The following is a 23,744-nucleotide window of genomic DNA, read 5'->3' on the forward strand; positions in this document are numbered from 1 at the left end:
TGCCCCGCGACAGTGTCTCGATCCTGCAGAAGCTGCTCACACGCGAGCCCGATCAACGGTTGGGCAGCGGACCGACAGACGCTCAAGAGGTGATGTCGCAGCCGTTCTTCCGCAACATCAACTGGGACGACATTTACCACAAGCGGGTGGCGCCGCCTTTCCTGCCTCAAATTAAGAGTGCGACAGATACGAGCAATTTTGATAGCGAGTTTACAAGTGTTACGCCAGTCTTGACGCCTGTGCAGTCTGGTATGTCTTGGTTTTTCCCAAATTCATTCAACACAACGCTAACATACATTTGTAGTACTGTCGCAAGCCATGCAGGAGGAGTTCCGCGGCTTCTCATACACGGCCGACTTTGAGTAGAGCGATGGAGGGCCGGATACTTTATGAGGGAGGTTACCAACTGGACTATCGTGAAGCCGACCGCGGTCTGTCTGTCGAAGTTTGTTGCCGACATGGCAACCACCAACACAGAGACGAGAATACTTTGTGCCTGCAACGTGGCTAGTTGTTTAACGCTGCTGTTTTGGTAATGAAAGGGGGCCGAGGGGAATTAGCATATACCCAGGGCACTTCGTGTCCAGCTGCGTTGTTTATGAGGAGGGACAATCGTTTGACGGGAGGGGGAAGGCAGTGGGCATTGTGACAGACCAGATTTGCTGCTTCGAGAGAGGGATCTAAGAACGACAAGGCGGCGGTAGGCAGGCTGACAAGTGAGGTGTCAAGAGAAGAACTGGAGGATGGCGTAATGGGGTGACAATGATGGAAGAAGCATATGTGAGTAGGAGGGCGTGCTGTGCGACGTTTGGGTCTGGACAAGGTCAAGGTTAGGGTGGCAAAGACACCAGGGATGAAGGGTGGGGGTGCATTTTCTTGCAACTGTCTTTTTCTTCTTCTTGTATCAAGGCCGTTTTCTTTAGAAGTCAAGCAAATGAATGGGAGAGATGAAACGACCCTCTTTCACCTTACGGGGGTGCCTCTCTATATGTCACGGCAGTGTTTGCCAGGAAGGCAAATATCTTCCTTTTTATCCATATCCCCCTTGTTTTGGTGGTTGGTCAAATTGGATGTTAACTCCCAACCCAACCCAGGTCTAATATACGGCACTCCATCTCTGGTTTTATTTACATGAATAGGTAGGGGGTTTTGGTATTTTACATTATAAACATTTTTGTGGCTTATGGGCTGCTGAACCGCATCACCGCCAGCGCAACAGCCACCGCAACCGCAGCACCCGCCGCCGCGCCCTCAAGCGCGATAACCGACACATCCTTCATCCTCAGCGCTATCCTCCTGTCGCTATACAAATCCATCGCGTCATCCCTGAGCAACTGGGGATCTTCCCAGTACTCCTGAAGTACCTCTTTCCAAGGCCTCTGGCCGCCTCCAAAGAGGCTGCTCCGCCTAAAGTCGTGCTCCGATGGGCGGGTGGCTTCCTCCTCTTCTGTTGCCAAGGGGACGGCAGCACCATCTTCTTGTTCCTCCCCCTCAGTCAAAACTGGCTCCTCCTCCACCACCACAGGTGCAGCCAGTTGTTGTCTCTGATGATGCTCCTTCACCACCTCCATCGCCGCCCTGACCTCCTTCAGCTCCCTCCTCACCTCCTCCATATTCTCCTTTTCCGTCTCCGCAATCCCCTTAATCATCCTCTTCCTCCTCCACGGCTCCGCCACAAACTGCAGAACCAAAAACAAGACAAAGTTCACGCCCATCAACCCCCACGTCCCCCAAGTCGACTGCCTCCTTATCCTATCACTCCAAATCTGCTCCTCATGATACCGCCTCAGGATCCCCGCGTTCAGCTCAGCAGATATCCTGCTCTCGTTCGTCTCTGCCTCTGTCAGCTCCGCGCTCGCGGCAGAGACTTGAGCTTCGAGGGTGTGGTCCATTCGATAAAGCGAAGTGAATCGTTCCAGATCGGTCGGGTTCCAGGTGTCTTTTCTCGCGAGGAGGGCGGTGACCTCCCTCTGGGTCGAGGCGCGGTGGGTGGTGAGGGACTTGTAATTTTGGCGGGCGGCGCGGAGGCGGGCTTGGGCGGTGGAGAGGTCTGATTCCAGCTGGGCGTTGCGGGACTTTATGGCTTCGATGGCGGAGTAGCCTGTTAGGTCGTTTAGGGTTTGGGTTGCGACGAGGATGCGGGATTGGAACTGGTCCATGAAGGTGGAGAATTTGACTGAGAGGGAGTGGCGGTGGGAGTCGGTTACGGAGGGGAGTTCGGGTTCGGGGGGGTTGGGTTTTGAGGGGGAGGGGTTTGGGGATTCGGAGGGAGAAGGGTCGGGGGAGGAAGATTCGGGAGAGGAGGAAGGTGATTCGGAAGTTGGTTCTGATTTTGAGGGGTCGGCATCTTCTGTTGGCGGTGGTGATGAGGGGTCTGAAGGTGTGTTTTCTGTGATGTGCTGGCTTTCGGGCTGGGGCGCGCTGAGGGGAATGGGCTCGCTTGGAGATCCAAGCTCAATGACAGGATCTGTCTCGGGTTGCGGTCGTTTTGGGGGAGGGCGGGCGGTTGAGAAGTGCCGTGGGAGACGGGCGTAGAGCCCAATGCCGAATCCAGCGCATGAGGTGTTATACCGGAAACATTGCGACGGCAGCTGGGCTAGCGCTTTCCTCGTCGCCAATTGACTGAGAGGCCGGGCAGCCAGCCGCAAAGTTGTGTGAGGCGACATGAAGGATTCGGCTCGAGGCCGGGGAACGGCTGGAACGGTAACAACGTTGCGGGTGTGCCGGACGTGAGGAGAAGAGAGCTCTCGGGTGTCAATCGGATCCGTTGATGATATTCCCTGGCAATCTGCCGCGGGTACCCCGCTGACCGCCCGGGTGCCAAGAGCAAAGACGTCATACCCTAACCCTGGCATCCATATACCCTAAGGGTTCAGGGGTACTCAGGGGTATTCAGGGGTAACGACATTCTGATCAGACCGTGGGTATGCGTGACGAAAGCCCAAGTTCGCCGCTTTTTGGTGTTGACTTCATATAAATCTGAAAGATGTGACGTGATAGGCTTTTCTTCATCAACCAATCTAGCCAATATCATGGACCCAACTGTCACGAATTTCCCTGGTGAGTTCAGACGAGACACGGATCCACTCTGACGATAGTATGCCATCATGGCCTTTTGATCTATATGTTTGATCATCCCATACTCACAATTTTAATTTCGCCGCTTTCGAAGCCATCACCATGGATGAGTTCACAGGAAATCTTGAGGGCAAAGTTGCAATCGGTAAGGTACTCCTCCGCAGTTGCCAGTGAACTATCCGAGATCTGACTCCATCCTGCCAGTAACCGGCGCCTCTCGCGGCATTGGGGCAACTATTGCAACTACACTCGCTCAACATGGGTGTGCTGTAGTAATAAACTACAACAACTCCGCCGCAGAAGCCAAGATCCTGGGGAAACGGATTAATAAGGACTACGATGTCACAACCTACGCCGTGCAGGCCGATGTCTCCAAACCCGAGGAAGTAGCACAACTGTTTGAAAAGACTGTCAAAGTGCTGGGAAGGGTTGACATAGTTGTCAGCAACGCTGGCGTTGAGCATTTCGGCAATCTTGCTGCAGTGCAATCGGAGGAGATCGACCATGTCTTCGATGTCAATGTCAAGGGCCAGTTCTTCGTCGCTCAACAAGCGGAGAAGTATATGGAGGAATGGGGGAGGCTGATACTGACAAGCAGTGTTTCTGCCGTAATGGTATGTTCCCACGCCGTGGAGTTTCTTCTGTTGTTGAGTCTTACGCTGAGAAATATGGCCAGGGCGTACCACATCACACAATCTATGCGGCGTCCAAAGCGGCGGTTACGGGAATGACCAAGTGCCTGGCATGGGATTTTGGAAAGAAGAACATCACAGTGAACTGCATCGCAGCTGGCGGTGTCAAGAGTGATATGTATGACAAGAATGCAAAGGAGTACATGAAGGACGGGGATGAACTGAGTGTGGCGGAAATTGACGCTCGTATATCATCTTGGAGTCCACTAGGAAGGGTTGGGATGCCGGAAGATATTGCTGGTGTGGTTGCATTGCTGGCAAGCGATGAAGCAGGATGGATCACTGGACAGACCTTGCATGTTAGTGGAGGCGCTCACATGGCCACTGCCTAAGATTACAGCATTCATTACAGTTTGTTGTAAGACTAACCTTGTTTTGTTTCTTTTATTCTTTTTCCACTGATTTTGGCACATCATAAGGATGGACTGTTTCAGGCCGCGGTTGAAATTGGAATCTGAACAAACCTCAAGCTTGAATCTAGGAGAGGGTGACGACCTCTGAAGATTTGCCAATGCGGAATTTTGTTCGTGGCATCTAATGATGATGGTGCTAAATAGGGTTAAGAGATGTAGCTAAATCTACCACACATTTTTGAAAGCCACTCAGATACTTAGATATTTAGGTACCTATACTTCAAGTGCCGGGAAATCTTCAAAAGCGCCTCAATATGGATACTGGAATGTTCATGAACCCAAAACCGCGGCTGATGCTGTTTCCTATTCATAGGGAATAGCCGCCCGTGAGAACCGCAGCATGTTAACTATCGAAAGATTTTATCACATGACGTCTTCGTAGAAGCATCTTGTGTTTGTGGTCTGTAGGCACACCTGCTGCATGGCGCTCCTCAGAATGACCGAGGTGCAGAAAGAAGACCGGACAGGAGCGACTGGAGTCGGGTCACCAACAGCACTCCTCTTTCCATTTCTACACTCCATCTCAGGCATCTACTGGAGGCCCCTCAAAGTTATTCTCCCCTCCTTCCTCGTTTTATTGTCTTCCACTATTCAAGTCTATTCACCACAATCATGCCATTCAGACCCAAAGAAGAGTTCCATTTGATGATTCGAAGGATCAAGCGCACCAACTATGACGACCAGGATTTCTATGCGCAGCGAGACATCGTAGATTGGATGGAAGCAGTCGAAAATGGCAACAACGCATCGAACGCGGCTCTGCTTCTTACCAGCGTCTACGGCTTCGACTCGTTTGTGCCTGTACGAGAAGAAGATTTGGAGGGAGCGCTGATTGTTTTTGCCATTCTTATCCACATGAATTGCGGGGATCTCATACACATCTTCATGTCATACTTTCAAGACGACACGCTTGATCGAGACGTCCCCAGTGGGATTCGCGACGCTATCCGGTGCTGTCATCTGCGACCCGAATCGCAGATACAACAGCTTATAGATCGGCTCGACGGCGAGCGCTGGGCATTCGTGCCAGTTAGGGTTGAGGATATCTGCCGAAAAGCAAAAGTGCTGGAAACGGGTTTTTACATCCTCCCATTCTGCAGGAAGGAAGTCGGAAGACTTCCTGGACCTGTTCACACAGCGGTGAACAATGTTTGGATCCAGAGTGATCTCATCTCGGGAGAGCTCAGTGAGAAGTTTGAGGGGTCAGAGACGGAAGATAACGAGTTTGGTCAGGTAAGTTATCCCGTTCTATGTGAGACAAGTCCATATGCGTTTGCCCCAGTAGCGTGAGCTCTACTAAATAAGACTTTTCCAGTGCTATCGTCTCGCCATGTTTTCATATCAAAGCAACTATCGAGTGTTCATGGATGAAATCAGCCACTTTGAGGGCATCGGAATGCTCAAGGAGCGATTAAATGTCATGGAAGCTTCCTGTACAAAGGCTCCAGTGATGGAGATTACGGGGCATGCCACATCCTTTCTGAGGGTGTCGAACAAAGTCTTCATGATCCTTACCTCGGCAGCAGCACCAAGTACAAATCTCGAAATCGTCAACTCTTGGACTAGGATTTTCGGTGTGGCCGAGACTTTATCTGACCTGGAGAAAATGGAGTACAAATTTCCAAATGGAAAAGTCGTGCTGTCAAAAGGGTACGTTGCTGAAGTCAATTGTATGGTCACATCGCTGACTCTTGCCGGGTAATCCAGATGGCATGGCTATACCGACCCCAACAGTATCTTCTGGGTTGAGGACAGATTCAAGCTTGCAGACTTTAACCAATCCAAGTTTGAAGTAGAAAGGTCTTTGCATCGGCTCAACGTGGACAAGACTCACAGGACCATTTTATCCGGTATGATGTTTGTATATTTTGCATAGTACATATCCTCGCACCGACTTATACTAAAATTACTCGCCCAGGTACCCCAGAATGCACAGCCGGGCGGCGGATAACGCAGTTTACTATGAAAGCATTGCACAGGATGACCATTTGGTCCCTGGGATGCGTTTTGTCCAGTTTTGCGACGTGGATTGTTTTCGGGCCAGACGGCTATGATAAATATCAGAGACTTCGTTCCGGTGCCATCCGCGCTGTGCCAACGGCCCAGACCGACGAAGGTGTCTCACTTCATAAATGTGGCTTTCACGATGGCTTTGCGCTGTTGCAGTCAGTCAAAGACTGGCACCAGTTTTTGCGTCTCTCACTTAGGCTGTCAGACACCATCACTGGCAAGGTACTGGATCTTATTGAAGCAAAACTGTTGGTGAACGACCCCAAAGAGCGAATTTTATCAAGAGAGTTGGTCCGGGTGCTTGAGGAAATTATTGTTCAAGCGAAACATGATTATGACACGGCTATAAAGAATCGCGAAATGCTCCCAGACGAGTTCTTCAAGGAGTTGCAGGATCTGGATATTGAAAAATGTGGAAGCATCCATGTCAGCGAAAGCCCCGACGCTGACAGCAGTGACGATGAAGAAGCAGCTCATGAAGCTCGGCAGTCCCAGTCTTCCCGCAGTGCTAGTTTGGACAGATCGTCAGTCAGCGGAGCGAAGTCACCTACCGATGACGAAAAGACTGAGGAGGCGCCTAGTCCCAGGACTCAGCACAGAAAGCTATCAATCTCTTTTGCAGAACAACACCAGCCTGCCTCAAGCGCAGATAGTGATGCAGCGACCCATCGCCCGCCTAGTTCGAGCCGAAACCAAGACTCATCACCGGATGAGCACTCTGTTTCCAACCTTGAGAGAGACTCCTCGATGGATCGCAGGTCAACCCCAAGCCGTGACGGGAGTCCCTCTGTTGACGGCGAGCGAGACCTCTGGTCTTTTGGTTTTGGAATCCAGAAGGCTCGTGCTAAGACTCGTGCGAAGGGGCAGAAGCAAGAAAGAACCGTATCCAAGAAAAATGATAGATTTGATTGGGAAGCCTGGGGTCAGGATGCTGCTCGTACCGGCATGATGCCACCAGCAATGCCTGTTTAAGCTGAGCAGAATGGTGCATGATAAATCCTTGTACTGGCGGCTTCGGGAAGACTACCTTGTTTAGCGGGAAACACGAACAATGCTTGGTTCTATTTGTTTCTTTTCAGTATGATGACGATCCGATTTCTGGCCTGCTCCTTGGTGGCGTTCAGATTGGATATTGGTTGCATATATCGGCATTGAAATACCATCGTTTTTATCTTTTCGATTGGTTGCGGGCTTGGTGGTTATGAACAAGTCGACCGGACTCTTGATGTCCTCGAATTTATCGGCAGTAGGTATCGATGGAAAATCAGACGAATCATAACTCATGGTACAGGCTGTCGCCCCTGCACCGCCCTCGTCGGTAGCCTGCAATGGCCTGCCATACCCGTAAGGCACAGCACCTGGCAGACTAAGGTACATCTGTGGCTCAGTTTGTTACCCAACATGAAACTATAAAGGAATCTAAGGCTGCGCAGCTTTTTACACGTCTCTTTTCCCTTCGTTATTATGTCCTTCCCCCTTCCTGATGTCCAGCCAAATTCACGATTCGTAGATCGGTACGGATACTTGACTGAGAAGCTGGCTTGAATCACAACTCAGGAGCCCTCTAAATGTCTTCAACAGCAGAATCAGCCTCAAACGTGGCAGGAATCAGCTCTGCCGGAATGTTGTATGAATATGCGTCGCTGCCCGAGAGTAACGCATTTCGCGTCCTGATTCTAGAGCCTGGTGGAGTTGACGACACCCTGTGCTGCTCTCTTGAGATAACAACCCTCAACAAGCCCATCCCGTACGAAGCCATCTCGTATGTATGGGGAAACACGCATCGGGACCACCCCATCCGCATCAACGGCCGAGCCGGCCACATCACCGCCAACCTCTGCCGCGCGTTGCATCGGATGCGTTTACCCGACCAGTCCCGCGTCCTCTGGGCGGATTCCATCTGCATCAACCAAGACGACCTGACGGAGCGGGCGAGCCAAGTACTGTTGATGAGTGAAATTTACGGGCAGGCAAGACGGGTGCTGCTGCACCTTGGTGAAGACAGCAACCAGGAGGGTGAGGTGGTCCGGTCCTTGGTGCATGAAATCGAGGCCATGGTTCTTGATGGGGTCAGAGCAGCCGGGGAGTCGTGGGACACATTTCCAACCCCCAGTCCGAAGGAGCGGGAGCTGTTCCTAGCAGACACGCGATGGGAGGCTTTCATCAACATGACGCATAAGCCATGGTTCACACGCGGTTGGGTGATCCAGGAGGCTGGTGCGGCGCGAAATGGGTTAATGCTGTGGGGGAAGACCGAGATCAATTGGCAGTCGTTCGTGCGCGTTTATACCTGGATGGTCCGGAGGCTTCCACAGGTTCGGGTCAAATACCAGGACGGTGGCCGGGGAATGAACCGGCTCCATCTCGAGATGTACCGGCTGAGGCACAAGGGGGAGACCATGCCGCTCTACGCGAAACAGTCATCCCAGTTTGACTTTCTCATCGTGCTCCATGATGCTCGGGCTCTCTATGTGCAGGACGCGCGGGATCGGGTGTATGCCTTCATGTCACTGGCAACCTCGGCCGGGCTAAGTCTCCACTTTCAACCGGATTATTCTGAACACAAGACAGCCAGAGACGTCTATTTGGACATGGCGAGAGATTACGTCAACTCGATGGGGGACATCAGCCTGTTGCATTGTGTACAACACACCGGGAACAGTATGAACGAAAAGTTTCCCTCATGGGTACCTCGATGGGATCTCAACCTGTTCGACAACATCATCACTCACACGTCAGGCCCAGCTCTCATACCCACCGAGCTGAGACCTAGCGTTTCCCACGACAACGCCTTGGAAGCCAAGGGGCTCATGTTTGACGACATCATCTTCACGTCTGATGTGCTTTCGCGAGATGTCTCCATGAGCGACATCAAAATGCTCTGGAACCAGATGCTCGACCTTCTCCCTGTGACATTCACCAACCCGTCACCCACTCATGGCAGTTTCGCAGCGTTATCATTTGCCCACGTGCTATCTGTGGGCCGATCATGGGGCGCTGAATGGCCCGAATGGGTGGAATGGAGGACTGCCTACATGGAGTACTTGTGCCAGGAAGAGCCTACAAGGCGGGATTCTGTCCCGCGGCCTCCTCCGGACAGTGCTAGGAATGGTATCCAAGGATTCCACACCTACGCTCAGTGGAACGTCCATAATCGACGTATTGCTGTCACGAAAAGAGGGCTTTTCGCCTTGGTCCCCTTGCCTACTCAGACTGGTGATATTTGCGGCGTGCTTCTCGGTGGGAAGGCGCCGTGCATATTGCGCAGAGCGATGACAGCTAGGACGTATCGGCTTGTTGGTGATGCGTGTATCCCTGTTAACGTATCACGTCCCAGCACAGGTGGTGGATTAGTAGTCTCGGTCGGAATTGAGAACAGCAGAAGGGACTTGTTGGATTGGAGTGTTGAAGAGGAGGATATTCGGCTTTGCTGAGCGTGGCAACAGAGACAGATTGCTTTCATACCACGAGGCGTAAGCTTACTTGTAGCATGGTCTCTTATGTCACCCGAAGAACTGCCTACCTATCTAGAGGGCGTACACCATAAGGGTTTAACACGGTAGCCGATATACAAACACACACTCGGCCGCTCAACGCGTCAAGTGCGCATGTTGGGTAAGAAAGCCAATGCATGGAAAGTTGTCTGAGAAGGAATATCGTTCTTGTGCCTCATTTGCAGCGTAATCACGGCGGTCAGGCTTCCTGAACGGGCTGGCCGGCGCGGCGGATTTTGGTACGCAGCAGCTTTGGACGTCAGCCAACGGCCGAGCGGAGCCTGAGCCATGGAAAAAGCCCATGACACGGGACGGGATAGCGGGAATAAACGGCGGTTGGCGGAGATTTGAAAAGTGGACCCCGGGCTGATAGCGCTAAAGCCCGGGAAGGCAGGCGCCTAGGCTGGATTCTGGACCGATTTTGTGGACAACTGCTTGATACCAAAGTTCTCTTTGGCTGTACAAAACCTCTGCTTCTGGAGGGATTTTTGGTTGTATTGTTATCTATACTTGCCCTTTTCAATAGCCCGTCTTGAACACCTCGATTTATTATTCCACAGCCAAAATGCCAACCATTGTCGTCCTCGGGTGAGTCTCCGTGATCAAAGAGCCCCACATCGCCGGTGCCGGAACTGATAATGGGACCCAAACAGCGCCGGTGTGAGCGGCCTTACCTGCGCATTGGAGTTGGCGAAGCAGGGCGGGCATGAGATTACGGTTGTTGCGAAGCATATGCCTGGGGATTATGACATTGAGTATACTTCTCCCTGGGCAGGGGCGAACGTCCTGCCGTGAGTGCTGCTCAAACCTTTTGATCATGGCACTATTTGCTGATAAGTGTTGTAGAATGGCACTCGACAAGGACAGCCGATGGGAGAGACGGACTTGGCCTGTGTTGAGGAGGTTGGCGAAGGAGGTGCCCGAGGCTGGGTTGCATGTTCAGAGTGAGTTTTTTTTTTTTTTTTTTTTTTTTTTTTTTTTTTTTTTTTTTTTTGAGCCTACCTTGCATATATACAAAGTGGTGATTCTAACTGAAGGGGAAAAGCTGCCCGTGTTCTCCGCCGCGAGAAGGATGTTGCCACCGGCCTGAAAGCTGCCTTGGCCGACGGCCTCTTCCAATTTGACCCCTGGTACAAGGAGGTTATGGACAACTTCCGCGAGATACCCGCTAATGAACTCCCCAAGGGCATGCACTCTGGTTGTGAGTTCATGTCTGTCTGTATCAACACTGCGATCTACCTCCCGTGGCTCGTGGGCCAATGCGCCAAGTATGGGGTGCAGTTCAAAAGAGGGATTGTGAAGCATATCTCCCAGGCTCACAACCTCAGCCATACTGGGAAGAAGGCTGATATTGTGGTTAATGCTACTGGTGTTTTGGCCTGCAAGCTGGGGGGTGTGATGGACAAGACTGTCTACCCGGCACGAGGGCAAATTGTTGTTGTTAGGAATGAGGCCAAGGGGTTCATGCCGACGAGCAGCGGGTGTGATGATGCCGATGATGAGATTATGTATGTGATGCAGCGTGCGTTGGGTGGAGGAACGATTTTGGGAGGGACCTATATGAGGCACAACTGGGACCCGAACCCAGATCCCAACATTGCTGTGCGCATTATGAAGCGCGCTGTGGAGGCGCATCCGGAGTTGACGGACGGGAAGGGGATTGAGGCGCTGAGCATTATCCGGCATGGTGTTGGGCTACGGCCAGCAAGAGAGGGTGGTGTCAGGATTGAGAAGGAGAAGATTGATGGGACCTGGGTTGTTCACAATTATGGCCATGCTGGTTGGGGATACCAGGGCAGTTATGGGTGTGCTGAGAAGGTGGTGGAGCTGGTTGATGAGATTGTGAAGCAGGAGAAGCGGCAGTCAAAGCTGTGATGGCGTTGCAATGAACATTGAATAATGATAATGACAACGACAAACAGAGCAGCTGCAAGATCGTGTTTTGTTTTGCCAAATGAAGAGTTGCGATCAAATTGGCTGGTGGGAGTGGCACCAGTTGACAGCCAGTTGTCCACTGTAACTAGCCACCAGGTACCCGAGCTCCAAGCTGAGAGCTCCAGCAACGCGTCCTCTCGCGACGACCAACCTGAAGCTTCAGTAGCAACGCCAACATGACGGGCCGAAAACCACCATTGCACCAGCAGGCCCTTGGGCTGGTGGGAGATATTTTGAATGGTCGTCATATGCTCTCTCACGCCATTGCGCCCGCGCTCTTCCTGGCGGATGCTGTCCTGTGCGCCTTGGTCATTCGACTGATACCCTGTAAGCTCTTGTTGCGCCGATCAGCCATATGTCCCAACTAACACTCTCTCTACCAAGACACCGAAATCGATTGGAAAGCATACATGGAGCAAGTGTCTCAATTTGTATCCGGCGAACGCGATTATACCAAAATCCGAGGAGGCACCGGCCCTCTGGTTTATCCTGCCGCCCATGTCTACACCTATACAGGATTGTATTACCTTACCGACGAGGGGAAGAACATCTTGCTGGCGCAAAAGCTGTTTGCAGTTCTCTATGTCGTCACTTTGGGTGTTGTAATGAGGTGTTACCGCAATGCCAGGGTGAGCAAGAGGTATATCATCCAGTACGAGATCAGGCTGACATGTCGTAATAGGTGCCTCCCTACGTCCTTCCCCTCCTCATCCTCTCCAGGCGCCTGCATAGTATCTTTGTTCTCCGTTGTTTCAACGACTGTTTCGCCGTCCTTTTTCTGTTCCTCACCATTCTTGCCTTCCAGAATCACTCGTGGCGAGCTGGTGTCCTATTCTACACATGGGGGTTGGGCATCAAAATGTCCCTACTGTTGGTGCTCCCCGCGGTGGGTATCATCCTACTCTTAGGGACCGGACTCAACTCAGCCCTGCAATCTGCGGCCATCATTGCATTGGTACAAGTGTTAATTGGAGTTCCATTCCTTGCCAACAACCCGTGGGGCTACCTTGGGCGGGCCTTCGAGCTTTCTCGGCAGTTTTTCTTCAAGTGGACGGTAAACTGGCGTTTCATGGGAGAACAAGCTTTTCTGAGCAAGGAGTTCGCCCTGGTCCTTCTCGCGCTCCATGTTCTCGCCCTGCTTAGCTTCCTCACAAGTCGATGGCTCAAAGGGACCGGAAGATCGCTCTCTCATATTATCACCTCAGTTCTCCAGGTTAAATCCCCTTTCCTACCGCAGGAACAAGAAGCCATCGCCGAAGCCATCACGCCAGAGTACGTTATGACAACCATACTCTCAGCCAACGTCATCGGTCTGCTTTTCGCTCGCTCCCTTCACTACCAGTTTTACGCATATCTTGCCTGGTCGACCCCTTATCTCCTGTACAAAAGCCGCATCCACCCCGTTCTCCAATACATGCTGTGGGCTGCCCAGGAATGGGCTTGGAATGTCTATCCCAGCACGCCGTTCAGCTCGGGGGTCGTCATTGGTGTGATGGCAACAACCGTTGCGTCGGTATGGCTGGGAACAAAGCGCTCTGTACTATTGGTCGATAACGCTCAGAAGACGAAGTGATTGAGGGCTGGCGAACCCGTTCATGACTCCGCCGGCATGGCTTCATGTATGCCGGGAGTGGACGGAGACCCCGGCTCCACGCCCAGCTCGATCAGCGCTCGTCTTCGTCCTCCGAATCGCTTGGCGGCATCTTTCCCACGTTGGACTCTTCTTCGCTGTCCGAGTCGTCGTCGTAGGTCTTTTTCTCGAATTTCTTGGGCCTGCAATATGTCAGCCTAATACCCAGCCAGCCTTGGGACCAAAGGACGGCACCAATAGGCTTGCTTCCTCCACGCCTTTTCATCGCGCACGATGTTGATGATTTCGCCAACCACTCTGCTGGCAGCAGGCCTTTCGGCGGCCGAAGCTAAGTCTACCAGGACATATCCACCTCTCTTGATGAAAATGGTACCGCGAAAGCGCGACTGGAGTTCGACGACGATGGTCTTGGTGTTGGGCAACTCGCAGATGTAAAGATTGTTGCCCTCGACTTGGAGTACGCGGGCGATGGATTGGGATTCGGTCAACTCTTCAGGAGGAGTAAGGGTCTCCTGCGCGGCCGCGAGAATGTTGCGCTTTGACTTGGCCATGGTTTGAAGGTGCTTTTGCTCGGGTTTGGGATCCTCTATGTGTCGCGACCTGGGATGCAAATGCTGATTGCGATGACGACCTTTTCCGGTCTGCAGCTCAGTGGAAAATCAGTGCCCCGCAGTGGAATTTTTGGGTGTGGTGGGGCTTGGTTTACTGTTGAAACGCAGGGCCCTGCCTGTCAAGAAGCTAACTTGGAACCAAATTGACCTGGGAACTAACTTAATTCATTCCGATCAAACTGTTCAGTATACCTACGCCACCTAATCCAAAGGTGCCATCTTTGAACTTGCCGTAGGCCAAAGCTTCGGCCCCCTCCAAAGCCACTCAAGGTCTACCGCCTCCGGGCCGAGTCCGGTATCGGGTCAGGGGTAATGCCGCCCGGATCCCCGCTGACAAAGTGACACTCAACGGAACGCACTGTGCCGACAGCGCAGATCCAAGATCCAGGGACCACCCACTGCTTCGGATCAAGATTTGTAGTGGGGTCAAAGACCTGCGGCAACTGCCTCCAAACGCCGTTGTCTTCTGGAAAAGCACGCAAAGTTCGGCCAAGAGCCCCAGCGCATACACCGATACTTCTTCAGTGCCGACTGCTGCCCAATCAAGGTCTTTTGCCCTTCGTTTTGAGACGACTTGGACAGCTCAGCGCGGGGATCTTCACTGCAGCCAGCTTTGCTCTTAGTAACAAGCAACGCCCCCTCTTTGTACCTACTTATTGAGCTGGAAGGATAGATACTCCTTATTCTTTCAACCTCACCCAGTCCGCTTCTGACCACAGCCATGGGTTCTACTCTCGATATTGCGCTCCCGGCGCTCAAGACAAAACCCAAGTTCATTTTCTTTACCGACTTTGACGGTACTATCACCCAGCAAGACAGCAATGACTGGATGACGGATAACCTTGGCTTTGGTGCTGAGCTCCGCAAGAAGGGCAACGAGGATGTTCTCTTTGGCCGCCGGGATTTCAGGGACTCTTTTGCCGACATGCTGGACAGCATCAAGACACCATTCAACGAGTGCATAGAGCTCCTCCTCAAGAACATCACCCTGGACCCAGGATTCAAGCAGTTCTTCGAGTGGGCCAAGGAGAACAATGTGCCCATCGTGATCCTGAGCGGCGGTATGGAGCCCGTTATCAGAGCGTTGCTGGCCCACATGCTGGGGAAGGAGGAAGCCGAGACTTTGCAAATCGTCAGCAATGATGTTGCCCCCCGGCCAGGAAAGAGCGTCAACGAGGCCGGCGGCTGGCACATCGTTTACCACGATGATAGGTATGTTCCATCGCGTGGGGGTCGACGGTGGAGCTCGGAGATATGGTGCTGACGCCAGTCTAGTGGGTTCGGACATGACAAGTCCCTCGAAATTCGGCCCTATGCCAGGCTCCCTGCTGAAGAGAGGCCGGTGCTCTTTTATGCTGGCGACGGCGTGTCGGATCTCTCCGCAGCCAAGGAGACGGATCTTCTGTTTGCCAAGTCTGGGAGAGGTACGTTTGGTTTCGTTTTGTGTCTTGCTGCTCATGCTGACCAGGCCTCAGATCTCGTATCGTATTGTGAGAGGGAGAACGTCCCCTTCACAACCTTCCAGGATTTCACCGAAATCCTGGCCACTGTCAAGGACATTGTGGCTGGCAAGACCACCGTCAAGGAGGCTGCAACGGGCAGAAAATAGACCGGCAACTGTTCTTATGCCAATCCAATAGACGAATAGACGTTTTAGAATTCAACTTTCATCCACATCATGACCATGCGCCCATGAGACAAACTTTTTCGAGGTATGTGACGAACTATTATCATATTTAATTATCATTTCTAGTCTATTACAGCGACTGCCAGAATGTCAAGACGGCATCAACAAAGCGGTGTATTGGTCGCTGCTTCCAGGCCGACTTTTTCCATCTTGCTACTGGCAGGAAGAACCACAGAAGGAGCATCAGCGCGTACAAGCCCAGCACAATCGGATGCAGCACCCATCTCCCAACAGGGCTGTTCAGGTTTCCGATGACAAAAGGCACGACCGCCCCGCCGGTCATGCCAAAGGCAGAAATGACGCCCATCGCGGCCGCTTTGGCTTCCTTATCCACCCTACCAAACGGTGGCCTCCGTATCTCATTCTCGTCGAGCATTTTCATCACAACCCTCATCGCGCAGGGATATCCGGGGCCGATGAAGAACCCAACAAATGCTACCGACAAACCGCTTGCAACAATGCCGCCCTTTAACAACCATATCAACAGCTGAAAGCCTGTGCAGAGCAGGATCAGAAAGTACACAAACACCTTGTTTCCCCCGGGCCAGAACTCCCCCAGCGGTGTCAACACCACCCGTCCCAGCGTCACGCCGCCCCAGAATCCGGTCATGGTGTACCCGTATGTGTCCATCTTTTCCTGCGAGGCGGGGTGGCGGTGGTGGAGATACTCAGTTATCCAACCTGCGTTTGAGACCTCGGCGCCCTGGTAGCAGAAGATAAACAAGGCGGCGAAAACAACGAGCTTGGTGTCAGCTGGGAGGTGGGACCTGAGCCATTCTCCTGGGTTCGGTCTCATCGCTTCCGTCACCACTGGCACGGCATTGCCTTCCTCCATTGTGCCCGCCGCGGGAGGCGCAACAACGGGGTGCTCCTTAAACGCCCAAAACAACAACATCGAGTTGATGAGACTCAGACACAGCGGAATGCTGTAAAATTGGCCGTATTCCAACCCCGTCTGCACAATCATTCTCGTGGCGATGAGCGGTCCGATTGTGGCGCCTAGGCCGTAGCAGGCGTGCATTACCCCGAGGTAAAAGGCTGCTTTCCTTCGAAGTGAGCCGCAGTAGACGTTGCCGATGGCGAGGTTGAAGCTGTTTCCGAAACCGAGAGGGAGGAAGGTTATTACTATTGCGGGGAGGGGAGCTGAGCAGGAGAAGGGGAGGTAGGAGAGGAAGACTAGGATGTTGGCCGATAGGAGGGTGATGTTGTCGTGGTTGAGGAAGGGTTTGAGGGAGCGGAGGGGGGAGATGAGGGCTGCGCCGAGGATGAAGCCTACTGCTTGGGCGACCCAGAGGAGGGAGATGAGTTTGTCGTCGGGGAGGGAGTGGAAGTGCTTCATTGGTTCGATCAGGGGGCCGACGGAGGCGTCGGTTAGGCCTGCGGTTAGGGAGGCGAGGGAGAGGGCGGCTATGCGGTAGTGGTTTACGTCTGGGTTGATCAGGGGCGTTGGGTTGGTGGGGGTGGTGGTGATGATGGGGGTTTGTTTCTCGAGGTCGTCGTTGTTTGGGGAGGTGAGGTTGGCTGTGGAGATTTGGGAAGCATCGGGGGTTGGCGCTGGGGTGATGTCGTCGAGGGCAGCAGGAGCCAGAGGGCCCGGCGGCTGCTGGCCGGTGTTGGCCATGGCTGCGGCTGTTGCGTTGTCGGCCATGATGTCAAACGTGCTACCTCTGCGCAGAGGTGATGGTGTTGAGGGCGAGCATGCGGTCAAGAGGCTTTTCTTTGAACGTGGCACAGATACGGACCGACTAACACATTAACTTTGATGAGGCTGAAGTTAACTCCCAACATCAACGGCCCGGATGGTATATTCAAGGTTGCACCGATGGATCCCATCCAGACACGAGAAGCATTCTAACAATGGTAAGTGGGTAGGATTGAGGGATGCTGCCGGCTTTTGTACTCTGCTACGGATACCATCGTATCTGCCGTGTGGCCCACTCACACACGCATTCACTGGCAGCACTCCTCATCGCTTTGCAAACGAAGGACGAGAATTGGGGCGCGAGTATCGAGACAGTGGTCCAGGGTCGCACCGAAAGGGAAACTCCGCGCGTCAGGGAAAAAGTTACAAGCCTGCAATTGACCCCCACCCACCCACTTTCTGTCAGTGGCTCGACGAACGACAGCGAAGACAGTTGCGCCGCCCAATCGACGACAGGGAACACTTGCGGTGGAGCTCCATCCTGGACGTGGCATACGGGCCGAATGAAGCGGGCGTCGCTCCGCCCACTGGTGGAGAGTTGAAGGGAAAGGCCGAGATCTGCCAGACGCCCTGTCGCGGTGTCAAGGTTTCACCAGGAGCCGCTCTGGAAGGCTGCGGGGCTTCCTGTTCAGTTGAAGCTTACGAATGCCAATGTTTTTTTGGCGTCAGGGTTGGGGTTGGCGGTAGCCGACAGGGACGAACCTGACCCCCATTTAACCCCTGTCACACGGTTCACGGCATAGAACATCACTAATTCTTGCAACCACAAGTCAACCAACAAATCCTTCTTCAGCCCTATCAGACTTCAATGTTTGAGACACGGGTTCAAAGTCTAGGTCATTTTGCCCCCTCGCTAACCTCAACTTGTGGACCAGTCCCAAGACCTCCAGACTCTCTTAGCCCCGGTCAATAATGTGTCAAAGTGCTTGGCTGAGGGAGCCACATGGTAATTGCTCGTTCAAACTCCATGATGCGCCCAGAGAACAACTTTTGTCTATCCATATCACCCCAAGTCTTTCCCAATGTAAACAATTATCTATCCATCACCACCACCACCACCACCACCAACTATCGCTCCCCTCAAACAACAACAACCCTTAATTGTCGCCCAAAAACCCCAAAACTCTCCAACACCCCCTCCACATCGACCTCCAGCCCCTCGAGTTGCTCTTCCGTAACCCAGTTGTCATCACAGGCGATAACCGTGATGTCTCCCGACATGTCCGGTATAATCGCCGGCCGCAGTCCAAAACAGGAAAGTCCGCTTCGAAGGACTGCGGACTTGATGGCTTCCGGGAGACGGCTGTGGACCCAGAGCCAGACGAAGCGGTGGGTTATTTGGAGGTTGTTGTCGGACTTGAAGTCGGCGAGGCGGCGGAGTTCCCTGTTGTGGGGGAAGCGGTGGTAGTCGAAGGGGGAGGGTTCGGAGAGGGGGGAGAGGCAATAGTAGGACATTGTGGTAGGTTTGATGATGACGTAGGTTCTCTGAGAGAGATGCTGGGGTGAGAACTTTCGAAAAAGTTATCCTGAGGGAGAGTGAGAGATCTTGCAGGAGGACAAGCTGGTGAGAGAGGGTGGGTGGGTATGGCTGCAAAGAGCAAAAGAGGGAACTCTGACAAGTCGTCAGCCAAAGTGGGAGTCTGTACTTGTCATTTTGTTTGCTGGAAAGATGTATATCAACACTGTGTGGTGGTGTGAGTCTCGATGTTTGCTCCGCATGTAGCCGTTTGACAGCTGGTAAGGCAGCTTTCACGTCATGTAATCTAAACTTTTCAAACATGCTCGAGTCACCAGCATAGCATATTTTTCCAGGTCACGACTCTTTCAAATTTCCTTTTGTCAAAATGAGTATCGGAACTCCTTGAGGCTCTTGGGAGCCGTCGTCAAACTACAGATAGGTAAAAAGCCCTCTCCCCTCTCGGCGTGACCACCCGCTCATTCGGCCACAACTCCCTCCTCTCCCTCCTGCTTCTCCTTCCCATCCCTAACAGTAATCACCAAATCAGTAGCAATAGCATAAACCTGCTGCACACACCTCAACCCCGCCTCCATCGCCCCCTGAATCCACCCGTGCGTGTAACTAGCCTGCTCACCCGCAAAGAACACCCTCGGCTTCCCCAACCTCGAACTCTCCGGCCACTTCCAATCACTCTCGCACATCGCCTCCAGATACTGCTTCTTCTGCCCCGGTCCAAAATAGCAAAACGCACTCCCCCCCGCGAGCTCGTCGGACGGGAAAACCTGCGACGTCCCCGCCTCGAGCAGCTCGAGCGACTTGGCCTCGGGAAATATGGTATGGAGGTTTTCGGCAGCGATGCGGATTTGTCTCTCGGGGGACATGGCCCCGAGGATGGTGGCGTCCTGCTCAAAGGTGTAGGCTGCCATGATGGCGCCGCGGCGGGAGTGCTTGAACTGGTCGTTGTCTTTTGAGACGGGGAAGACGGTGTACCGGATGGGGAGGTCGGAGACTAGCCCGCCGTCGGTGCCGAGGTTGTGGTTGGTGAAGATTTGTTCCCACCAGCGGGTCTTGTACTGAAGTAAGACTTTCGTCACCTCGACGTAGCGGACGTCGCGGATGGCTTGCTCTTGGGCTGTGGCGAAGGGGCGGGATTTGGTGATGGCGCGGAGGGCGGTGTTGGGGATGGCGAGGATGAGGTAGTCTGACTCCACCGTGAGCTTCTTTGAGCCGGTTGTTTCGTATGTGATTTTGATCTGGGGCGCCGTGGGGATTTTGGGGTCGGGGGAGGGCTTGGGATCGGTGATGTGAGTGACGCGGGCACCGAAGATGATGTTGTCGATGAGGGAGTTCTCGCCGCGATCAGGGGAGATGAACGCCTTGGGGACGAGATCCATCCCGCCTTGGAGCTGCTGCATGCCGACTTGCGCGCCTTGGGAGTTGCTGGACAGGAACGCGTCTTTGAAAGATTCGATGAAGCCGTTCTCGAAGACTACGTGGGCATTGCTTAGGTCGTATAGCTTGATGGCGTCGGGACTCCAGTTAGCCCTTTCCTGCAAGTACGATCGCAGAGTGTACTTGTCGTAGAGGTTGGTGATGGCCTGGTAAGCCGTCTTGATCTTGAAAGGCTTATCGCCTTCGGCGTTTTTGTAAGCCTTGCGAAAGTCTTCAACAACAGGTGCCACCGCCACTTCCCAGAGCTTGTCAATCGTATGGCCTCGCTCGCACTTCTTCAGCGATGGAAAGAGCTTGAGCAGCTCAGGCTCTTGTCTCTTTAGTTTGTCGTTGAAGTCGTCGTAGGTCAACGTGGTCCCACCCCTGTACTCAGACAAGTAGATGAACTTGTTCTGCATTTCGAAGTTGAACAGCTCACCAATCTTGAAGTTGTCAATGTAGGTTCGCAGGAGGAAGTGATTGCCAGGGATGCGCATAGCACCTCCCTCCGCGTGCAGTCCAGGGGCAAAAATTGGGTCGCGGAACGTGACAACGCGTCCTCCCACACGAGAGGATGCCTCAAGGATCGTGACATCAAAGCCAGCCTTCTTCAGCTCATAGCCAGCACAGAGACCGGACACACCAGCACCGACGATCGTAACCTTGGTTCAGAGTTAGCATGTGGTGTCCATATCAATGAGAAACAAGCTTACAGATGTGCCTTTGGGAACCTTTTCCTTCCCGGGACCGTCGTGGATAAGCTGCAGAAGGGACTGCCGAAGTTCCTCGCTCTCGTCAGGCAAGGGATCCTCTTCCGTGTACCCCTTGTTGAGCACATCGATGGCCTTGAGCCCGCTGATGCGATCAGAATAACGGCCCTGCTCTGCTGTCTCGCGGGTGTAGTGCAGCAAGAAGTTCAGCAGGGGAGCCGTGGACCAGGAGGCGGCATCTTTGCTGATGTGTTCGCTGATGTCATGGGGAGGTTGATCAGACATTGTCGTGAGAGTCAAAGACTGAGTACCTGTAGAAGATAGAGTTTCGTGTAGAAGAAGCTTTCAAAGCCGTTTAGAAAGATGGATAATAGAGAAGTAAAATCCTGGCCATCACGGTCTTCAAATACCTGTTCTTCGCATGGAGAACCATGCTCAAAACTCTGAGTATCTATGTGAAAGGCGTGAACACCAGCTTCAACCTGTCAAGCCACAGTCGAAATGGGGTTATTAACGAAGTCAACATCTGCGAGACGGACTGCAGGTGACTTGATGATTCTGGTCTGTCAACGAACCAAGACGTTTGGATGTTGTGGCTGCGTTGTATCAGGGTTTCAGCTTGACATTTGAGTCTCAAAGTAGCTGGTGGTGGTAATAGTGTCCTGCACATCGAGAGCTGAATGGCTGCAGCAAAAGCGTCTAGACCATCTGACTATGCAGCCCCCCTGCAACGTCACCAGGAACAGCCTTGATTCCTCAAACTAAGTGGCCCAGTGGTAGTCAATCAAGGATCTAGACCACATGCATGGCAGGAAAAAAAGGATGAATTGAGGAAGACATAATTGCCGCTAGCATCTAGCTAGGTAGGAGACATAAAAGAACAAGCCATCGCAATTGAACGACATTATTAGGTACGCTAAGACTATCGCGTATGGCTGCTAGTGCGGAGGAAAAGGTCCCCCATGCTCTTATCTTGCCGACTGTTCACGCGGTTGCTGGCTCTCGCATTGCGTGTCACCACAAGGCAACTCAGTATGCCCATGAGCTGCACCCAACTCGCAATGATTGTGGTCGGTTGGAAGCTCAGCGGCGCTTGAGCAAGATGGCAGCTCTTGAACGGGGCTTTCGACCATCTGTTTGTGTAAAGCCTTGTCCGAGTTGTCTCTGTTGGTGAGCTCAAGCGCGGTTGTTTTGGCTTTCTCTTTCCGGTGATGACGATAGAAGAGAAAGGCGGCCGCAGCAAGTAATGTGCCACCACCTACACCACCCAAAACAGCACCTACCACAATTTCAAGTGATGGTGAAGGCGACGTGCCGGTACTAGGATCGGAGGGAGTTGAGCTTTCTTGATCTGGCGGTATGGTAGTACTTTGGGGTTCCAAGAACATCCGCTTTAATGTGTTGTCTGACCAGGCCACCGATTCCAGGCCACCTTCTGAATACCACGTTTTAACTACCGCCGGCGACTTGTACTCTTCAGCAGCTGCATTATACTCATTGCTCCATCTATTTTCTGTCAAGTCGAACACACCAAGGCCGTTGGACCAGGGGTCCGGATCGCGCCAATACCTGTCCGGGCTACGCAGTGATTCGTCATAACCCCCTATTGTGATCATTTGTCGTTTCCCAGCCACCACAAAGGTGTGATCGTCCCGCTTTGTTCCCGGCGTTTGTTCGACAGGTGCTTTGAAGAAAACAAATCCGGGAAGAGAAAGAACATACACTTCACCCACAGTCTTGGGCGTCTTGGCGGACGACCAGGAAATGCCTCCATATATGAAGCTTTAAGATCAGACCCTGTCAGCAATTGCAGAATTCCCAGCCATATCGAGAAAAAGCCAACTCACATCTCGTACGTCCCATTGTCCCCCTTCACACCAACCACGCAAATTTGGTACCTCGGCGTAGGTATTGCCCCCGTTGTCTGTTGAGAATACCATTTCTTATGAAGCGGATCATAGACGGTGATATTGGTAAATTCGACAGGCCTGTGGTCTGGGGACTCCAAATACGACAGCACAGGCGCTGTTACACCTCCCAGCAAACCCACAAGCCGTCCGATTGTTCACCACCACCCCCGAACGGTACGTGGTGAGCACTGCCGCCCCAGAGTGTCCCAAAAGGCCCCATGCCAACCGACGAGGAGTTTGTAAGCTCTCCACTGGCCATCTTGAGCGAAGTAATTCCCGGAACAGCGAGAAATATGTTCTTATCACCATCTGAACTTTGCGGTGGGAGGATGCTCGTGTCGGTATTAGCTGTGCCATATCCTCCAAGCCAGTATCCCACATCTCTGCTTTGGGTCCATGCTCCACGTGATGTACGAACATGTTTGCCCAGAGAAACAGAAGAGATATTTTCGTGTTTATTCCAAGAGCCACCGCCGTAACCATCCGCTGTGAATTTCCACAGCTCAGAAGGTGGCGGCTGAGTGCGGTACGATGTTATACCACCCCAGATGTAGAACGCCGTCCCGGAAGGATCACGCCAGGCTGCTTGACAGTTGAGGGAAGGTACCGATGGAGGTTTGGGAATCTTATTGAAGGCCACTGTTTGGTTGTTCCAGGATATATTCAGGGGAAGAGAGAGGGTATGGTTGAGGGCGTGGGATGCGCGCTTGTCGGTGGAGTTCTTCCCGTTGTCGAGATGAGACACCTCTCCCCCGTCGATATAAAGATAGTCGCCCAGGACGATGGCTTCAAAGATAACACGTACGTTAGTAGTCCCATCTCCTGGTTCTTTCGGTAGGTAGGTTTGCCTTACCCGCTGCATGATTACGTCTTAGGAAGTCACTGGTCGGCGGGACATCTTCTGCAAAAGTAAGATAGAAGAGGCGCAACCAAGCAGAGGCTAGAAGTAGTTTTCTCAGCGTCGTTCTTCCCATTCTTGGAAGATGAGATGATGTGTCATCAGGGACGGTCCACCAGGGCT

At 52.8% G+C, this 23,744-nt stretch overlaps 12 protein-coding genes across 12 annotated transcripts; 7 read left to right on the forward strand and 5 right to left on the reverse strand.

Moving 5' to 3' along the window:
• Positions 1–1,181: 1,181 nt before the first annotated feature.
• Positions 1,182–2,855, reverse strand: SHE9 (sensitivity to high expression protein she9; the record flags this gene model as incomplete). The annotated part of the gene is made up of 1 exon (XM_062914671.1): positions 1,182–2,855. The coding sequence occupies one exon, from the start codon at positions 2,853–2,855 to the stop codon at positions 1,182–1,184; it is 1,674 nt and encodes a 557-aa protein (XP_062763412.1).
• A 325-nt stretch (positions 2,856–3,180) lies between these two features.
• QC763_608450 (uncharacterized protein) lies at positions 3,181–4,102 on the forward strand (the record flags this gene model as incomplete). Its single annotated transcript, XM_062914672.1, has 3 exons — positions 3,181–3,223; positions 3,283–3,692; positions 3,755–4,102. The coding sequence occupies 3 exons, from the start codon at positions 3,181–3,183 to the stop codon at positions 4,100–4,102; spliced, it is 801 nt and encodes a 266-aa protein (XP_062763413.1).
• A 693-nt stretch (positions 4,103–4,795) lies between these two features.
• On the forward strand, positions 4,796–7,165 carry QC763_608455 (uncharacterized protein; the record flags this gene model as incomplete). The annotated part of the gene is made up of 4 exons (XM_062914673.1): positions 4,796–5,416; positions 5,499–5,833; positions 5,891–6,033; positions 6,102–7,165. 4 exons carry the CDS (start codon positions 4,796–4,798, stop codon positions 7,163–7,165), a joined length of 2,163 nt encoding a protein of 720 aa, XP_062763414.1.
• A 596-nt stretch (positions 7,166–7,761) lies between these two features.
• QC763_608460 (uncharacterized protein) lies at positions 7,762–9,627 on the forward strand (the record flags this gene model as incomplete). The annotated part of the gene is made up of 1 exon (XM_062914674.1): positions 7,762–9,627. The coding sequence occupies one exon, from the start codon at positions 7,762–7,764 to the stop codon at positions 9,625–9,627; it is 1,866 nt and encodes a 621-aa protein (XP_062763415.1).
• Positions 9,628–10,126: 499 nt separating this feature from the next.
• Positions 10,127–11,562, forward strand: DAO1 (D-amino acid oxidase; the record flags this gene model as incomplete). The annotated part of the gene is made up of 4 exons (XM_062914675.1): positions 10,127–10,275; positions 10,341–10,478; positions 10,534–10,631; positions 10,733–11,562. The coding sequence occupies exons 1-4, from the start codon at positions 10,253–10,255 to the stop codon at positions 11,560–11,562; spliced, it is 1,089 nt and encodes a 362-aa protein (XP_062763416.1). The 5' UTR covers positions 10,127–10,252.
• Positions 11,563–11,798: 236 nt separating this feature from the next.
• Positions 11,799–13,195, forward strand: ALG3 (dolichyl-P-Man:Man(5)GlcNAc(2)-PP-dolichol alpha-1,3-mannosyltransferase; the record flags this gene model as incomplete). The annotated part of the gene is made up of 3 exons (XM_062914676.1): positions 11,799–11,949; positions 12,007–12,251; positions 12,305–13,195. 3 exons carry the CDS (start codon positions 11,799–11,801, stop codon positions 13,193–13,195), a joined length of 1,287 nt encoding a protein of 428 aa, XP_062763417.1.
• A 53-nt stretch (positions 13,196–13,248) lies between these two features.
• On the reverse strand, positions 13,249–14,006 carry QC763_608490 (uncharacterized protein). Its single transcript, XM_062914677.1, has 2 exons — positions 13,448–14,006; positions 13,249–13,395 (listed from the first exon to the last, which is right to left on the reverse strand). The coding sequence occupies exons 1-2, from the start codon at positions 13,762–13,764 to the stop codon at positions 13,287–13,289; spliced, it is 426 nt and encodes a 141-aa protein (XP_062763418.1). The 5' UTR covers positions 13,765–14,006; the 3' UTR covers positions 13,249–13,286.
• A 539-nt stretch (positions 14,007–14,545) lies between these two features.
• QC763_608500 (uncharacterized protein) lies at positions 14,546–15,433 on the forward strand (the record flags this gene model as incomplete). Its single annotated transcript, XM_062914678.1, has 3 exons — positions 14,546–15,036; positions 15,100–15,248; positions 15,300–15,433. The coding sequence occupies 3 exons, from the start codon at positions 14,546–14,548 to the stop codon at positions 15,431–15,433; spliced, it is 774 nt and encodes a 257-aa protein (XP_062763419.1).
• An 83-nt stretch (positions 15,434–15,516) lies between these two features.
• On the forward strand, positions 15,517–19,066 carry QC763_0098710 (uncharacterized protein; the record flags this gene model as incomplete). Its single annotated transcript, XM_062906372.1, has 2 exons — positions 15,517–15,536; positions 15,588–19,066. The coding sequence occupies 2 exons, from the start codon at positions 15,517–15,519 to the stop codon at positions 16,000–16,002; spliced, it is 435 nt and encodes a 144-aa protein (XP_062763420.1). The 3' UTR covers positions 16,003–19,066.
• Positions 15,582–17,159, reverse strand: QC763_0098720 (uncharacterized protein; the record flags this gene model as incomplete). The annotated part of the gene is made up of 1 exon (XM_062906373.1): positions 15,582–17,159. The coding sequence occupies one exon, from the start codon at positions 17,157–17,159 to the stop codon at positions 15,582–15,584; it is 1,578 nt and encodes a 525-aa protein (XP_062763421.1).
• On the reverse strand, positions 19,003–21,098 carry QC763_608520 (uncharacterized protein; the record flags this gene model as incomplete). Its single annotated transcript, XM_062914679.1, has 2 exons — positions 19,003–20,765; positions 20,817–21,098. 2 exons carry the CDS (start codon positions 21,096–21,098, stop codon positions 19,149–19,151), a joined length of 1,899 nt encoding a protein of 632 aa, XP_062763422.1. The 3' UTR covers positions 19,003–19,148.
• Positions 21,099–22,841: 1,743 nt separating this feature from the next.
• QC763_608530 (uncharacterized protein) lies at positions 22,842–23,697 on the reverse strand (the record flags this gene model as incomplete). The annotated part of the gene is made up of 2 exons (XM_062914680.1): positions 22,842–23,509; positions 23,577–23,697. 2 exons carry the CDS (start codon positions 23,695–23,697, stop codon positions 22,842–22,844), a joined length of 789 nt encoding a protein of 262 aa, XP_062763423.1.
• Positions 23,698–23,744: the final 47 nt, after the last annotated feature.

The sequence above is a fragment of the Podospora pseudopauciseta genome, chromosome 6, assembly GCF_035222475.1.
Source record: "Podospora pseudopauciseta strain CBS 411.78 chromosome 6, whole genome shotgun sequence".
In the NCBI taxonomy this organism is placed as follows: domain Eukaryota; kingdom Fungi; phylum Ascomycota; class Sordariomycetes; order Sordariales; family Podosporaceae; genus Podospora; species Podospora pseudopauciseta.